Consider the following 18,765-nt stretch of genomic DNA (forward strand, 5'->3'; position numbering starts at 1 on the left):
GCCCAGAGAGTCGGTCGAGTCCAGCCCACAGCGGATTGCGAACTTTGCCGCATCTCTTCCATCGTTCACAGCTTGGGAGACGATAGCACGGGCCTCCTCCGGTATCTGCGGCAGGACTTGCGCAACCGTATCCCACAAAGAGTGGGTAGAGTGGCCCAAAAGGCATGCGGTGTTCACAGACCGCAGAGGGGTGAATAAGCCCTATCGAAGCCGAAGGCGGCGGCGTTTGACGCCGCTCCGACTCCGAGTCGTCAGGGATAAGAATCGGGTCGACGTCGATAGTGAGCACCACCGACGTCAGGAGCGTCGATAACCGACCCGCGCAAGGTAAGGTCTTGAAGGTGCGACTGGCGCCGGTGTGGATCTGCGCACGGATCCAGAGGTGACCTCGGTGGCCGGAGCCGAAGCCCCCGGCGCGGAACCCGAAGGCCCCTCAGCCGAACCCCTTGGGCCCGAAGGCGATGTACCGAGGTCGGAATACCCAAATATGAGGCGCATGGACTCATAAAACTCTTTAAGCTGGGTGGGGGTCGCTCCGGCTCCAGGAAACTCGGGGAAGCACGGAGCCGACCTAGACGCAGACTCCGAGGACGGAGGCCTAGTGCGTGGACGCTCTTCCCGTGGGTAGCTCTTCTCTGGATCAGCGCGTGGCGCGGAAAGAAAACAACTGACATCACTGCACGAGGGCGCGTCTACATACTACTCCTGATGTCATCACGGTGACCACAATGCTCCCGCAGAGTCGACCGACGCCACCTACCAACGCGCAAGGGTATTACTCAAAGAAAAATCTCCGGATACAGTCTGACACCTAGGGGAAAATTCTAAGGTAAGGAATCTGCAACTAGAAGTCTCTATGAGATTGATATATCAAGAGCTCAGCTTGTCCAATGAACCTGCTAGCCTTCCTTGTCCTAGTAAAACAGGAACATGTTAAGTACTTTGGTGGATAAAAGACAATGAATGTTAAGCTTGAGGAGAATTCAATTATGTAAAAGATTTAGATCATGAGCTACTTTGTTTTCATCCACAGCATTTTACATTATAGAGAGTACATATGCAATTATTATCTAAGAAGGACGAAAGACTGGGTCAACTTTGCCGAAACTAAAACCAGTGACCTACGTGCTGTACACATTTTGATTTCAGCAACCAAGTGATGGAACCAGATACACATGGGTAGCAAATCCACTGCAAGTGGCTTCAGATTGGAGAAATAAGTTACATTTCAAATTCGTTATGGGAGAGTGGCTTTATTAGTCAGCAATCATGCTACTACATGACAGGATATCTGTCCTAACCACTGATAAAAAGGCCTACTCTTTGTGCTTCGGCAAAACAACGGTTTACATTGGATTTCATCAACAGAAATATAAAACCTGGCAGTATCAAGAGGCAGGAAAAATTACCAATACAATTAATAACCCTTAGGATGCATGGGGGTAAGAACTATAACAGGAATGAGGGGGAACAGCCCAAAGTATCTCTAAAAGTTTAGTGTTTTAAAATAAATTAAAGTATGTTCTTTAAGAACTACTCTTACAGCATCAAAGCCACACACTAATATGTGTTACTTTACTTGAAATGATACAATAAATGTTTACCAAATCTCTTAAGTAACAGTGGCCTGGATATGTCTATAAACAGTTCAAAGAAATTGGCAGCGGCCTATTAACAAGAGGTTTGATGACATTATCTGCAAATTAGTTTATACTCCTTAAGGGTCAATCTAATGTAATGTTTTAGCAGTCAACACTCATGTTGTGTCGAATCAGAAATGTCTGTGGCCTTCCGTTAATACTGAAAGGTTTTAGACAGCAGACAGTAGTTTATGTGATTGACTTCTCACACATCATCAGGCTGGTTAAACTGGCCCGAAAAGCAAACCTAACCTATTATTGCTGCCCCTGCAATACATTTATAACATGGCTGTTACAGAACACGGAATAACTAAAATATATGTTCTGTAACAACAGGTACCACAATTCAAAATCAGCACTGTGTGCCACACATCTACTTCACATCCTACAAGGCTAATGTTTAGTAACATTCCCATTTTTGCTTAAAACTGAAGTTACTAGTATATCGCATTTACAGGCCTTTACACCCTAGACCAGAGGTTTTCAAACTTTTTGATGCAGCACCCCCCCCTTAGTGGGGAAATTAAAATCATCGGCCCCTCCCTCAGAATTGTTCACAATTATTCTATTATGTTGGCCATGCTTAAATATGTCTAGACTTATTTAAACATTGCAGTTAACTTCTGTTGCCTTTTTTAAAACGCAATAAATGTTTTTCTGTTTAAAAAAAGCAGTGTTAATTAACTGCATAATGCCTCTCATGGCCAGAGCCTGCCCCCCCCCCCGGATCACTTGAGGCCCCCCAGCTTGAAGACCCCTGCCCTAGACAGTGCTGGAATTAGAAAACAAATACTCCAGAAACCCATAAGTTGTGGGTCAGGGTGCGGCAAAGGAAAGGAGGTGGAGTCACGAGGAGTGGAGATGCAAAAGCTGAGTCAGCCAACTTACACATTTATTTTAAAACCATCTGCTGCAAATAAATCTGCAATAAGGACAGTAAATCTATTCAAGCTTACTTAACTGGTTTCAAAGAGACTCAATTTTAAAACATCCTAGCGGTTATAGACACCTTCTGCAGAAATCTTTGTGTGCCCCAGCAATTTTGAGAGGACTCTAATAGTGGTCAGGGAACTCAAGAGGTTATCACAGTTCTTGGAGAGTTCCACTGTTTTACCCAGAAACAGTTCTGACTTGGAGTTGAGGCACATCTGTGTACATGTTGCCTCTCGGGCATTGCCCGCATTCTTCACATTCCTTGCTCGCTATAGCGACACACTTGGTGTGAACCCAGCAGTGCTTAATTTGTAAATAATATGTGCCCGGTGCTCAAAGGCCTTCTCTTAAACACGAGACTCCTGTAATTAAATCTGCCAGCACTGAATACTGAGGCAGCGTAATCCTGAATCCATCTCGGGCCTCTTCAATCCATTTACGGCCACCCCTGCCCCTTCAGCTCATCCTGCAACTTTCTTCTTTCTCCCTTTATGACGCTTTTTAGTTTTTTCTTCTACCGTCTTTCCCATATGTGTCTTTTGCTCGCAGCAAATGCTTGAGGCATAAGAATAAGCCCCGGCCCTCACAAATGAGTGCCGGTGCTCAGCACCGGAAACGACAAGCATAAATTAAGCACTGGCACCCAGCATCATTAAGCTGCACGGAGGGCGCGTGGCTCTTCTCGCAAGAGGACGCGACCCTCCGCCTGCATTCTTGGAATTCCTTAGTGCGCACCTTGGCAGCTCGTTGTGTTCCCCTTCAGTTTAACTGTGAAAGGCAGACATTCCGACGAACGCGCGAGAGGGCACAAGTTCAACCCTTTGTGGTAATCTGTTGCCCTTAGTCAGCATTAGTAATTGCTCCAGATAAGCGGTTTTACCTACGAAGCGCTTTCCCTTACGGCCCATTGTTTTAGAGGGGCTCGTCTAGCCAACGTTTGGCTTACACGAGAAGAGCCAACAAGCATCAGCTAATGCAAATTTCTGCTTGCGATGGCTACGGAGTACTTTTCACTAGTCTTCTCAAATATTCCTACCTAATGCCTCAAAATTTCACCTGAACAACTATGGCAGGTGTTTTTTATGAATACTGGGAGTCCATGCAGGAGAAGCAGGCACTTCTTATTCATGAAGAACTGGTGGATGTTATGAACGCATCCCTTGAGAGGGCAGTTTATTCAGCTGAGGAGCCCCTGATTAAAAAAAATATCTAACTAACCGTTTGGCGCAGTATTTTACCCCATTTGGGGAAGGCCTGAGGCTTTAGCCTCCTTGTGACACTCGGGGGTGACCCTAAGGGCAAAGGCAAAGCCAGACCGGATGCCAACATTAGGGCGACCTCTACCTCCTCTGATACCTTTGAAAGGCTTCGCCATGTCTTCCTGAAAAGGTGCCTTGACACCCTGGAGGTACAAGACGATTCTCAGCATGAGTATACCCCCCAATGAGGATTCCTGCTCCCTTAAGGGAACAGATGATAATGCTGGAGAGGGTTCAGACAGCCCTGATAGGGACCCAGGTGACGAACCAGGCCAAAGAGGACAGTGGTGACTGGAGGGCGGCACCAGGAATGCCAGGCTGGATGATAAGGGCGAACAGGACCCGATGGGGGTACCGGGTATGCTGAACTTGGAAGATATTTGTCACTCACGCTCCACGGACTGGGTTGCCACTTGTAAGGTGGTATGATATGTGGCCAGCTACATTAGGAAGCCCATAAACCATGAGGTACATGGCGTCTAAGGTGGCATGTACCCTTGATACTGACCCCAAGATGGCGATGTTCATCATGGAATTCATCAATGATCCTAAGAAGTGCCTGGATCATTCCTGGCGATCCTGACAGGATAAGCTTCTGGACGTCCTGTGGCCAAATACTAAGATTCTAGATATGGCTGAGGATGCCAAAGAGTCATGCCACTTGATTGACCCCACAATCCTGTTCGGCTGGGCCTAATGGGCCGTGCGTTTCTTAGGCAATGCCAAATGTGCCTTATCGAGGAAAACATTCTTTAAGAATCAAAATAGAACCCTGGTTGGGTAAGCTGACCACCACAGAAGCCGTAACAGTGGCAAATGGGGGTCTCTTTGGAAAATCCTTCATTTAGGAGCTACCACACTTTAATACATTCTCATCTCTTGACAAGGCACAGCAATCCATCAGAAAGGTCATCAGCCAACAGGTTTTTGGCGGGGCCGGGAGAGGTAGGGGGCGCTCCTCAGGCCAGGTGTAATTCCAACACCTATAAACTCCAAACAAGGCGTTCCATCCAGTGGCAAGACCAGAAGAAATTTGGAGGGTTCTACCCCTCCCGAAGGCGTGGCAGAGGGTGAGGAGGTAAAGAAGCCTTGCGAGGAGACAACAATGCGCCAGGAGGCACCAAAGGTAAGCTATACCTCTCCTTCCATAGAGGGAGTGGGGGGCAGGTTGCAGTGGTTCAGTCAAAACTGGGTGTCTGTAACAGTGGACGCTTGGATGCTTCAAACCAAGAGGGCTTTTCACATACAGTTCTATGTTACTCCCCATCAACACTCCCATCCCTGTCCCTTGGTGTTCTCTCAGGAAGAGAGGCAGGTGGTAAACTAAGAGGTAGCACAGCACCTAGAGAAAGGAGCAATTACTTATTCTGTCCTTCATTCCAGGGGATTCCTGAGCAATATCTTCCTTGTGGAGAAGAAGGACAAGGGGGACAGCCCAGTCATACATTTGGAAGACTACAATCAGTGGGTGGTGTATCACCATTTCAAAATGGAGAGTATTCACCTCCTCAGAGATCTTCTTTTGCCCAAAGACTGGTTGGTGAGCCTCGACCTGAAGGACACCTACCTCATCATTCTGATTCTTCCGCCCCACAGACATTTGTGCAATTGGAGTGGGGCAGACAGGTTTTTGAGTTTGAATGCCTTCCGTTCGGTCTTCACCATGGTACCGAGTCCTGTCATGGAATGGCTAAGTCCATGGGGCTCAGACTAATAGTGTATCTGGACACTATTCTCTTAATGCATCAGGACAGATCCATTTTAGTCACCCAACTCTAGATGACCAGAACCTGCCTTCAAGATCTAGGGTTCATTGTGAATACTCACAATCAGAATTTGTTCTGGCTCTCATTGTGAATACTCACAATCAGAATTTGTTCTGGCTCAAAAAATGCCCTTCTTGGGATTTTACATCAACAAAGTGCGATATTCCCTCTAATTGCCCGAGGAAAAGATGCTTCTGATACGTCAGGAGTTGTGGAAAACACTGGAGAGGGAGAAATTATCTCTCCGCTATCTGGCCAGGATTGGAGACATGCTGTCTTCATCTGTCCAGGGGATTTTTCAGGCCCACTGCATTACTGTGCTCTGCAGCGTCTGAATGCACATCATCCCAGGAGGGGGCCAGACGTATGCAAAGGAGATCTGTCTCTCTCTCTCTCCAGAGGCCCGTCGGCGAACTTCGTTGGTGGCTTAATCACATGCTTGCATGGAACAGCAGGGCCATCTTTGAGTCTATCTTTGAGTCAGTCCCAGACCTGGTTATCGAATCCAACGCCAGATGTCAGGGATGGGGCACACACAGTGATTTATTTGTAAAATATTAAGTGCCAGTGCCCAAAGCGCTGCTCAGACACCCACGGCTGATGCTATAAAATACCAGCTTGCCAGATACCAAGGGTGAGCAGTCATGAATCCACCTCAGACCTCCGTAACTCGCTGGCAGGCACTCTCTGCCCTGTTGTCTCACTCTTGCAGGTTTCTGTGTTCTCCCTTGGTGATACATTTTTAGTATTTCTCTTCATTAGTTTCTCTGTTTAGTTTGTTTTCCCTCTGTTGGGCTTGGAAAATGTTTGATGAAGAGAAATAAGTGCAGGTCCCCAACATAATTGTTGTGCCTCCCACCGGCAAACACCGGCTCAGATTAGGCACTGGGGGCACATTGTGGGGACACTACCACAGGAGGACAGTGGTCAGAACAAGAGGAGACTCACCATATCAACGGTTTGGAACTCCTTGCAGGATCTATCACGGTGTGAGTTTAGCAGCCATCAAGTTGTCCTGCTCCATTCTCTTAAAGAAGGACAAAATCTCTGAGGTGCAATATATAAACCACTTGGGAGACACCCAGTCTAAGGTACTAACAGATCTGGCCAGAAATTTCTGGAATCATTGCCTGGAGCACTAGTTGTTGGTGACAGCGGAATATCTGTGGGGCGACTCAACCAGCCTGCTGACTGGCAGTCCAGACACCTGAAGGATTACAGTGCATGGAAACTGCATCCTTCACTTTTTCAGAGGATTATGGGCCAGTGGGGCCCATGCCAACTGAATGTCTTCACGTCGACTCAACCGTCAACTTCCATTTTTTTTCAGTTGCCACCTGGACCCCCTAAAAGAGTCGACAGACGCCTTTCTCCAAGATTGAACTCAGATTCGGGGATATGCATTTCCTCCCTTCTCGATGATCATCACACTCACTGCGTTAGTCAGACTGAAGGCGGAAGTGATTCTGGTGACACCGCTTTGGAAATCGCAAGTATGGTATTCAGTTCTTCTGGCACTTTCTATGGATTTTCTAATCCCATTTCCCCAGACATCTGCTGAAGGAGCTTGCACTAGCTGCTTCAGGACGGAACTCTTCTACTGATCATTTGGAAGGGGACTTTGGGAAGTCCGGGACTTCCTCTCCTATTAGAAGTATGGGCCGACTCTGCAGTCAAGTGATCTGGTTCGGCCTGGCGTAGATGGTCACACTGGTGTCTGTGAAGGGACCTTGAAAACGTGGGTACATATGTAGTGCATATTGTCAATCTCTTGTCTGAATTCGCTGGCAAGGGATTGGCAAGTCTCACAATTAACGCATGTACATCAGAGATCTCAGCGGGTCCTGTGCCTCTTCATGACATACCTTGAAGGAACACCCTCTAGTCTGTCGACTTATGAGGGGGTTTCCACTTTTCATTTCCACCTGAACCAAGGTATTCCTGCCTCTGGGATGTTAATTGGGTCCTGCTTCTTTCATGGCAGGATATTCAATATCTGTCCCCTTACAAACTAACAGGTAAGTGTCTGATGTTTGCACCTTGGATATTACTGTGGAAATGTTTACCCCAGATGGGGTGTCATTCCCTATTTCTAGACACACCAAATCCAACACTAGAGTGATTGATTCCCTGCTTTCCCTAGTCACCCCAAATTGTATGTGCCTTGTTGTCTGAAAGCGTATGAAGTTATGACTGAAGAGTATCGCCTGTTGGTGATGGTCCAACTATTTATCTCCCTCAAGAAACCTTTCCAACCAGTTTCAGCGACGACTATCGCCCACTGGGTGAGTCGGGTCTTACAGGAAGTGGGTGTTGATACATCTACCTTTGGGGCTCACCCCACTAGGGTAGCTATGGCTTTGTAGGCCTTCTCCCTGGGGTGCTGCTTACAGGATAGTCTCAGAGCAGCAGGTTGGTCTTCAGACTCTACTTTTAAGGGTTTGTATTTGAAAACAGTTACTGGCATGGATTCACTAGTTGTCAAACAGCTTTAAACTAGCATACTCTGAGCCTCCAGGCTTGACATGGAATATAAAATATCCCAACTATTGTGAAGTAAAGTTTCAATTCAATTAAGGACACAGAGGCAAGGATTATCCCTTCCGAGTTGTTCAACTCTATCACCCTCCCTCTATCCTATGAAGCCTACGCCGTCTGGATAAGTATATTTAACAATGTTACAGTGCTCTCATGGGTTAAGAATTTTGCTGCAATGTTTTACTATGAAGGACACCTTGTTGCAATGTTTTTCTTACAAAGTATTGGTGACCTAAATGGATATCTTGATTTCAGGTAATTTATTGATAACAATGATGGACAGTTTGAGGGATGATTTATGGTATCTGGGAATTGATCCCCTGTGTTATGTTGTTTCCCTTAAGATCAGACCAGAAGCAAGAGTTCTGAAAGAAATGCTTGCATTAGGATGTTTCATGTGAAGAAAGAGGAAATGCTTTTCCTTGATGTTGGATATGTGGGTCTTAATATATGGTTATTGTGTTGAGTTACTGCAGAGACTCATGAGATGTATAGTCTTTGAATATAAAGTTGTTGTAAAGGCTGCTGAGTAAATACATGAAAGAGAAGCATAATCCTCGCCTCCGTGTACCTAATAGAACTGAAATTTTCTGTTACCATAGCTAGGAAATTTTATAATCCTGACATCAAAGAGCTGCATGCAAACTATAAGTCATGGGTTACGATCCTTACTGTTTTCTTTCTCAATATTTTTTAATTCTGAAATTGTAAAGAAGGGTTCCTTTTGGGACATATTAAAGCCCTTTTAGTACTGACAACCACAAGCACTGTGTTACATTTTATATCTTGACGTTGTGTTACTCTTGACCATTCTCTCTAAACATATAATGTCTAAATGTATGGACAATATGTGATTCCTACAACGTATACACCTCATTATCCTATGTTACATTTCCTGGACATTGATTCCCACACTTGTATGATGTACTGTTCTTCTGTGTGTTGATATAAGATGCTCTGACCCTCTACAATGGGATGAGCAGCGCTATAAAATAATTAAATTACAAAAAAATAATGGGTGCTTTTTAAATCATTATTTGTGTAATTACTCATACACACAGATAAATCTTACATTCTTACAGTGCATGCACAGCTCGTATATAGTAGGTTAAACAAAGTAAAAAAACAGCCTCCAAGTTATAATTTCTCTAAAATACTTGTGAAATGATAAGCTGTGCACCTTTGTTTCCTTGGCATCTAGGCTCCAGATGGCTCCCAGTCAGAATTACAGATGGGGAAAAAGGGACGATGGCCATTTATATCAGGCCTTTAGTTTAGGTTCAGCAATAAGAAAGCCCCCTCACTACCTGAGGCTTGCTGCTCCAAACTGTATTATGTCTGGGTGTCTGAAAATGGCACCAGGGCAAATTTAGCAAGTTTCACAGGGATTTAGCCCAGAAATAGCTGGCGGAATTGGGATCAAAGGGGTTCCCCTATGATCCACCATTGACCCTGGAGTATGATTACACTGCTGGCTAAAAATGTATAATATAGTAAGATTACGTTAGAGAGCGCTCATCCAGCAGAATATTAATACCACAAAAATTTTCTTTACATTATTAAGATTTCAAATATCACAAGAGAACCTAATTGTCCATTAAATAGACGAAACAAGTGTTTTCCATATTTACTGAACTAGAACTGCAAGAAAGTATTGTCCTTCAAATCAACATATGAAACCTCTTCAATAAAAAAAAGAATCTGATTCATTATGAACGTATTTAAAAGAAACCTCGAGGTGAAAAAAGCACCCAGTTTGTGCAGTATAATAACACAGATTTTTTTTTAACTGCTAGTCTTTTTTCATTTTTACAAAGCAAATTAGCTTTTGCAGATTTTTTCGTCTGACACCAACTGAGGCCTAGATTTAGTATGCAGCTTTGACTTGCTCTTCACAGAGATTTATTCTGCAGCCTCTTGTTTTTTCTTTTTTGAATATGGCTTCTCTCCCCTGTGAACTCTCTGGTGCATGAGAAAGTTTGAGCTATGGCTGAAGCTTCTATTGCATTGCATGCAGGTGTATGGCTTTTCACCTGTATGTGTTCTCTGATGGATCACGAGGCTTCTACTGCGGCTGTAGCAGTTCCCACAATCAGCACAGCGATACGGTTTGAGTTCACTGTGTACTATCAAGTGATTTCTCAAGGCGGAGTAGTACATGAACGTACTGCCACATACATGGCAGGCAAAAGGCCTTTCACCCGTGTGAACTCTCATATGCTCTGTCAGCTGTGCACTGCGGCTGTAGCTCCTATCGCAGAACGTACACTTAAATGGTCTCTCCCCGGTGTGACATCGTGAATGAACATGAAGTTCCGACAGGAAACTGAAACACCTGTCACATTCATCACATTTATAAGGTTTCTTCCGAAAACCAAACCGTGGAAGTGTGCTAATGCTTTTCTTTAATCTTTTACGGACATAGCGTCGTTTTCCTTTGCGACCTTTTGTTGGCACGTCACCTTCGGAACTGCAAATACACACTCCTTGCTCACATTTGATACAAATCTGCAGGGGCTTTTCTTCATGTGTTTTCTTGTGAGCTGTAAGATGAGACTTTTTGAAAAAGCTTTTCTCACATTCAGTACATTTGTGCGGGCGTCCTTCAGTTTGTGTCCGCAGTTGCACAATTTGCTCTCTTAGCCTGAGGTTACTGACTTTCTTCTCAGTAACAGGCACCTTTCTGAGGTTCCATTCTGAAGGCTTTCTATCCACAGATATGGACCTCTTTGCTTCCAACTCGCTTTTCACAGTTGTAACAACCTTAGAACAATGAGGCACATTACAGGAGTCTATGGATGAACTGTGAATATTGAGTGTGGCTGGACTTTGCTCTGTATGTATCCCTCTTTCAGCCATATGACCAGGTTCTGTTGGATTAAAAGAAAAACAGTGTTATAGTGCATAACAGAATACACAGATAGCTAACACAACATTTTCACACAATGCCCTTAATAACCCAATTTTCACAAAAGGAAAAAGTTTGGCAATTCCATTATATACAATTTTGTACACTATCCAAATTAGAAACAAGTGAAAAAGTTCTATCTTTCCAAGTTGCATAGGTTTTGGATACTCAGACTTGCCAAGCTAGGAAGCCTCAGTACATTTACATGCACTGCAGTTTTTAGAACAATTTTAAAACAGCCTATCGCTCATAATGTTTCATCCTTTTCAAGAGCAGCCATTGAATGGACAGTTTTATGTTTCATCCCTGCCGGAAATATTGGATTCTAGCAGCATAAAGAGTAAATCTTATAGCTAAATTCCTTACTGGAGAGGAAGGCAAGTTCCCATGTTAACTTATGTAAAATAATCTTTTCTGCTTCATGACTGCATCATTCAGGAATTCAAGGGTCTTCAATCAACTACTTTAAGCTGGCAATATCGGCAGTGAGGACACTTCTGTAAGGTAAATCCACAACGTAGGCATCTCGCCCTGGGATTTTGTGTGTGATGTGGAGAGGGCTGCGTGTAGCGAGTGGACTGTTGCCCCTTAGCCTCGGTACCCAAGATACGATACAGCTGACCATGGTACAGGAGCGTTGAAACGTGCGAGTTATGGTTTCCATAGCACAAATGCTTTTTTATGGTTTGTGAAGCTAACTATAAGTGGCAAATTACAGGGTTTATTTTCTATTTGATTCATAACCTTAACTGTATCCAAGCACCCTTCCTCCAGTATCAGCTTGAGGTGGCCAAACCTTTCTGTGCAAGACCTTTGGTCATGCCATGCACTGTGATGATAGGCCACGATGCCTAGCCAGGTGCTTCTTACATGCTCTACAGAAAAACAACTCTCGCACCTGCATGGTCTTCGACTTGGTCTATGGGCAACCCCCTACAGATGGCTAACTCACACTGTGCATACACAGCCCACGTTGGCCACGAAGCCAGGCATTTGGCCAGGCGCTCCGCCCAACCCACCAGCAAGTGGCCAACATCCGCTGTGGACCCCAAAGCCAGGTGAGGGGACTGGGTCATGGGGTCCACAAAACCCATGCTGAATTTAGCCTTTTTAATTTCAAATCGTGGACCCTCTGACTCCTCCCCCAAATATAGGTCTAGAAGTCAGGGTCAGCTTTTTTGCCTTCTTATATAGCTTTTCATAATAACAAATTGTATGGTGAAGGCACTCCACATTCTGTAATGGTGGGAAAAACTGATTTTTTTTTACAACACTACCTTGTTCCTGGTAGCGCAGCAAGTCAGGCAAAATAAAAAAAAATGCCTTTTCAGCAGAAACTCAGAACTGATCATATTAGACAGTTGCTATGCTGACAATATTATACATATTTATATCCATATATCTATAGATATATCAATATCCCTACCTATCTGTCTATCGACAGATTAAATTACACAGTGGTGGTTGCCACTATTTAATCATGGTTAGGAGCAGGTTTCCCTAGGAAATGGATATTTATGTTGTCTATAACTTTGGTGCTGTTTGACGAATCTTCATGAAACTTTTAAAAAAAGGTGCATCCACCTCTGCTCCTTCTTGGTAAATTTCGGAATAATCTGTCAAGTGGGGGACAAGAGAAGTGGGTTCCCCAAAACATGTTCCCCCAATTCCATTTTCGATAGGAACTTTAGACAACGCTACAGCCAAAGTGGCTGAACTGAATCATATCAAATTTAGCAGAACGTATTTCCCAGTGCAATTTTCCATAGGAACTTAAGACAATGCTACAGCTAAAGTGGCTGAACAGAATCAGTCCAAATTTACCAGAATGCTAGACCATAATCCAGAACAAATGCTTTTTGGTAAAAATGTGTTCAGTAGTTTTTGAGGAATTAAGGTTTAAAATTTATAGATATCCAGAGGTAGTAATACCACTGAGTACTGCAAACTCAAAAAAAGCGATCTGATTGGCTAGCCACAAGATGAAAAGAATGTTGCAGCCACAATTTTAGGACTCAAAGACTCGGCCAATGTCCTGAAAAACAGATTAAAAAGGGAACAAAGTAGCAGGGTATGGCTACCCTGAAACCTTTGTGCATGAGAGGTAAAGGGGTCAAATTAAAAAGTTGTTTTTCCTTTGGCTGCATGCAGTACTTCTGCACTACTACAACACCCACTGCAGCGTCCATGTTGGGGGGACTGGCCAGCAATGGGTTCTTGCACGTCCATGGGGGGGTTGAGCCAAAGGCCATGGGTTGCAGAGGGTTGGCTGTCTGCAGTGTGTTGAGCATAGTGCCTTGCCATAGGCGTGGTGCAGGGTAGGAATGGTTGGATATAGTAATAATATATTTCTTTACATTAAAGAAAATAAATATAGCAATTGACTGAAATTGCTCTGTACTTTTATCTTAATAATTTACATGAAAAAAAACCTCAGATAAAAACTGGAAAAAAACAAATGTTAAAGTGATGTTATAGTTAGGTAAAAAAAAAAAACACCATTTAGAGTTAACTGAAGTAACTATAATGCACACCCTCGGCATGCACTGCTTATGACATCACATGTTACATCACTCATGACATGTTCATTTATCAAAGTGAAACCCGAAATGGCATCATTGATGACAACACTATGCAAAGTGGAGGCACAGTTAACTATATCTGGTGAATCTCAGTGTTTTTATAACTCATTTTATTGACCATTAAATTTTTACATGCAATAACAATGTACGGTTACATACATATATTTGCCAACAATCTCTGAAGAGGTGTCTCCAAGCCGATGGTCCCAGCTCGGCCCCGCATAAGACGGTGTAGTTCAAACATGCAAGATATCATACTATAGCATGGTTTATAAATGAAGTGAGGTCCGAATACCCCAGATTTTCATGTCTTTTTAGGCACATCCTCTACAATTATATATTTCTTGTTCCGTTTGGCAACAGATATTTATACCCCTTTGCCAAGTGGATGGGTTAGGACGATGTCCTGTTTAGCTGCATTTCAGTTTTTTGTTAGTTTAAAATGTAACGTTTTAACTGACATCTTCACCTAACACTAATGTCACTTTGACCTTTTCTTTCAGTCAATATATATAAAATGACACACTTGTGCCATCTATGGAGAAGTCAAAGAAAACCACCTGTTTATTTGGTAAAATAAATGTATTGTGGTCTTCTGTTATGGAAAATGTGTCAAGGAACCTGAATGCAGGTGTGTACAAGGTTAAGAACAATGTTTATTTGCTTCATTATCTTTCACAACGAGGAAGGCACTCCCTAGAATTTTCATATTACAAGCATCTACTGTATAATTCTTGCTGTAGTAAAGTCATATGATTTTAACCTAACTTTGTGGGTTGGAAAAAGCACAGAATGGTTTTCACATAAGGTTGGTTTTCTTTGGAAAAGCCTTGAAGGGTTTCCAAATAAGGATAGTTTTCTATTTCCCAATTTCAATAGTCATGGAGGTCACACAAACTTTGCACTTTATAAAAACATTAAAAAATGGCTCTCCGATTACATAAATGTAATATTCTTTCTCTTAGTGAAAATGCAATAGCAGCACAGCAGGGACCCTGATAAAAATAGTTAGTGGAGGTCATGTTATGATTGGCAGTCGCTTTCCTTGCTCAATGGTTTAACAGTGCTGAAACACCTGAATCAACTTGAAGGCTTAAGAGTCTTAAGAAGCCAATACGTGAGTACAAAGAAAACAAGCATTTCTAAATGCAAAGGGGTTGCCTATGTGATTATTAATCACTTTTGTTGTTGTTTTAAGTTTTGGCTTAGTGAGCAGGTGTAAAACTGATATGGTAAACTAATATTTGAACGGGGTTATCTGAATGCCAGGCACTATTTTACAAGGTGAAAGGGATAAATAAAGAGAAAATCAATAAAGGAAAGCTTGAGAGGAGGGACTGAGGAAGGAAGCAAGAAGATAAGCAAGGATTTAAGAAAAAAGAAAGAGGGTCAGCAAGCAAGTAAAAAATGAAAGAGAAAACAAATAAGTGAAATCTGGGTAGTGAACAAGAAAGAACAGAAGTGTCGAGTCTTGGATGAATCAAATAAAGTTTAGGATGTTCTGGTCGCAGCACCTACTCTCTGGGCAGGATTGCTGCAACCAATATGAGTCACTCGCTAGTGCAGTTACAAAATTGCAGCAAAACTGGGCAATGAGAGGAGGTTAAAAATACAAAGAGAAAAGCTGGGGTAGGGGACAAGGGAGCAACAAGGAGAGTGGGAGGTGTGGACAGACACTGAATGGGAAAGCAGCACCTGAGGAAGTGGATTGAGGAGAAGTAACACGAAGCGTGCAGAAGGAAACAGCATATCAAGTAAAGAAAGGCAAACACACACTCTCATGACATGTTAAAAACCAACAAAAACAGATCCCTAAAAAGAGCAGTGAAGGGTTGAGAAGATATGAGGCAGGGGAAGGAGAAACATAAGAACAGGAAGGAAAGCCATGGAAAAAGCACTGAAAGAAGAGCAACAGTAATGAAAACCAATAAATGTAATGAGCAGGTTATGAGCCCAGTGTTAGTTTTTGATACAGTCATACAAGGTGTTTAGCAACCAGACAGTTTACAATATCCGCCAGTCAAGATCTAAAAACTACAAGTACTAGAATGCAAAGTGTTTGCTTAAAAAAAGTAGGCCTGACTGAAGGGAGCACATAATACATGTCTGCCTGCCATGATTTTTGGAAAGGAGGTCCATAATGATGATGAAAATTCCAAATATTTCCTAAAGTAAAAACATGGTCTTGCCCATCCAGGCTACATTCAGACAAAACTAGAAATAATGTGGAAAACTTCGACATTTACCTAAAAGCTACAGATATTTGCAGGTATAACGCACTCACCAACATCTAGAGTTAAAGCATGGCGATCAGAGGATTTCACTTTGTCCGTTTGTTTCCAGTGTGACACTGGTACTTTAACTTTTATGTAAAGCATAGTTGTCAAGCGGGCCACTCCATGTTCAACATCTTCAAATAATTTTGACATTTTAGCAAGCTGTGCCTAACTTTCCAGGATTTGTAAGTTTACTTTGCCCTTACACGTCGTACTCGAATCTGTAAAAATATTACATTCGAGAAAGGAAAGGAAACCCTATTAAACACATATTGGGAAATATTAACTGCAGTCTCAAACTGCACTGACTTCACCACATCATAACCCCAAGTTTTCAGTTTGTTGATGAGTGATATTTCATTTTAGTGTGTGCCTGTGTGACAGTTCAATATATAATGTGTGACACTTTATCCAAGATATGTGCATGTAATGCAATAGATTTTGAAAAAAGAAGGAATGCTTGCCCTGCACTGCGTAACTTGGACACGATCCCTGCTATAAATAATGTCACAGAGGGCTTTGCCACGTCTCCCACACAGTGTTACGACCACAAAGAACCCTACAAAACATCTATTCACTACAAACATGCATGCTCAATGCAAGTTTTTCAATAAAGTAGAGCCACACTTATTGCTGTTCTCGACAGTTTTCGCTATTCGTCCAAGCACATGCTGACGTTTGTTAAAATTACAAGAGCCAAATGTATAAAAAAATATATAATAATAAATAAATAAACTGAGTCTTGTATGTGGCCCATGGAAACTACGATTAATGGGCTGGAGAATGAGGCCTTGTGAAGAGTGCTAAATTGAAAAATCTATGATTATTTTCCATGTGTTCATTGCAATCTTCATTGCAATCCGTGGTATCTCATGAACAGCGCTCGATCTCTTAAAGTCGGGGAGGGTTTTTATGTTGCGCGTTTTTTTTATCCGGAGGCTATTAGGAAAGAAAAAAAACGTGGTGGCAAAGGGGAACCTTGTATCTTTTGACAGCTAAAGACGTACTGTCTTACAACTGTGGGAAAAAATGCAGCTTTTTTATGAAACATTTCTATTTGAATATTTCCACGGCAGGGCACAACATGACAGACACATGCTTAAGTGCAGGAGAGCAAGTCTTACTTTTACTGCCACTCAGGCCACTGCTAGTGCGGCCGTGGTCTGCTCAGAGGCGACAGATGCCACAAACTCAGTGGCTGTTATTTGTTGCAGGGTTCTCTGCATTGTGGACACTGAATTCCTGTGGTGGGTAGGCGAGCCACCCTAACTGCCCCAATCACAACCCTCAAACAACCGGAGGCAGGAAGAGCTGAACTAGTGCCACAGCGAGTATGGAATCGGCCCCCCAAAGTGTGCTGCGCTAATTAAATGACACGGACACAGTGTAATGATCAAATACTGAAGACCACTCCTGGCACGCGAGATCTGCTTTTACTCAGCCCCGTCGGACGCCAGGCTGAACTAATATCTGGACGCCACTGAGTAGACACGGAAAACATGTTCATGTTACCCACATGTTCACCCTCCCCCGTGTCCCGAACTTAGTGGCCAAGTCCACTTGACCTTCAACACTGCAGTGAGAGCCAGCAGAGACCGTTATAAGACGAGACAGCTGGCACTCTTAGTTATACAGTGATGATAATGCATGCTATGCAGCCGTGCCAAGTATTTCCTGACAATTTCACAGCTTGCGGAGAAATTATTCTCAGCTCCGGGGGGACTGGTGAAAGGAGCACAAGAGTGGGTGCCTCTTCCAGCCCCGTGGGGGCCTGGTGAAGGGAGCACAAGGGTGGGTACCTGCTTCAGCTCCGGGGGGGACTGGTGAAGGGAGCACAAGAGTGGAAGGATCTTCCGGCTCTGGGGGGGGGGGGGCGAATTGGGCATGTCAACTCATTTTATTTAGGAGGAAGAAGCCTTTATCTTGGCTGCAAGTGGGGTCTCTGCAAGTGCTGGCCTCTGATGTGATGCTCCCGCGGGCTGCATGGTGCTTCCGGAGCATAAGAGTTGGTCCCCCGATTCGGCCCCCGGGGACTGGTGAGTGCGCTGCTCGAAGCACGCGGAGGTGGTGACACGAAGTTCCAGCAAAGGGGTGAAACCCGTAATTGGGCCACGGGAGACCGATAAGAGAAAAACACGAGGAACAACGGGAAATTGTATGCCACAGACATCAGAAACAGGAAAAGCAAGTGGCAAACACAGGAGCCAATGAAAACCAAGTGCGCGATGTAAGCCCCTTTTAAGATTTATTATATTAACAATAGATCACACAGCACAATGAAAGCGCTTTGCAGGCGAAACCTTAACAAGTAAACACGTAAAGGTCACACAGCTCTGGAAAACCACTGATGCAGCATTGCATCTTCCACAACAAGGTGGAATTCACTAAGGAACCCAAATAACTATAACATTTGGACAAGTGGGTGTCTATTTACCTGGCAACGTTTACCTTCACCTCTGTATTTCAAATCTACATCCAGATAAAAATTATCTTAACATCTGAAACTTTAGGGAAAGTAGCAAGCATTTAGCTTGTCCCAATTCTATTTTCCTCTCCTAAAGATGTCTTATATTTCCCATAGTATTCTATGTCAGGACCGGAGGCAAGGATTTTGCTTTTCCTTCTTCGCTTTTTATTTTAGCAGCCATAGGAATATCATATAACATCATAAACTACTTTTCCCATAACCACCAGGCAAAACAGACATAAATCGATTTCAAAAGTTAATCACAAGATAGTCCATTCCACGAAAGTCCTCTGTATCCATCTCCCCTCTTTCTTTGCTGCTCTGCAGCCATCAGGTCAGGTTTATTGTCTCCTTTCTAGATGTGAACATTTTTCTCCTTATTTTTTCTACGTTTGT

The 18,765-nt window shown here is 43.4% G+C and overlaps 1 protein-coding gene across 4 annotated transcripts in view; it reads right to left on the minus strand.

The window, feature by feature from the left end:
• Positions 1-9,155: 9,155 nt before the first annotated feature.
• Positions 9,156-18,765, minus strand: part of LOC138250087 (zinc finger protein 664-like) — a 190,742-nt gene continuing 181,132 nt past the window's right edge. For all 4 annotated transcript variants that reach the window (XM_069204495.1, XM_069204498.1, XM_069204494.1 and 1 more), the window contains one exon: positions 9,156-11,006. In XM_069204495.1, coding sequence (XP_069060596.1) covers positions 10,039-11,006 — 968 coding nt within the window. In that variant the 3' untranslated portion in view covers positions 9,156-10,038. The remainder of the gene's footprint in view (positions 11,007-18,765) is intronic.

The sequence above is a fragment of the Pleurodeles waltl genome, chromosome 8 (assembly GCF_031143425.1).
Source record: "Pleurodeles waltl isolate 20211129_DDA chromosome 8, aPleWal1.hap1.20221129, whole genome shotgun sequence".
NCBI classification, from domain to species: Eukaryota; Metazoa; Chordata; class Amphibia; order Caudata; family Salamandridae; genus Pleurodeles; species Pleurodeles waltl.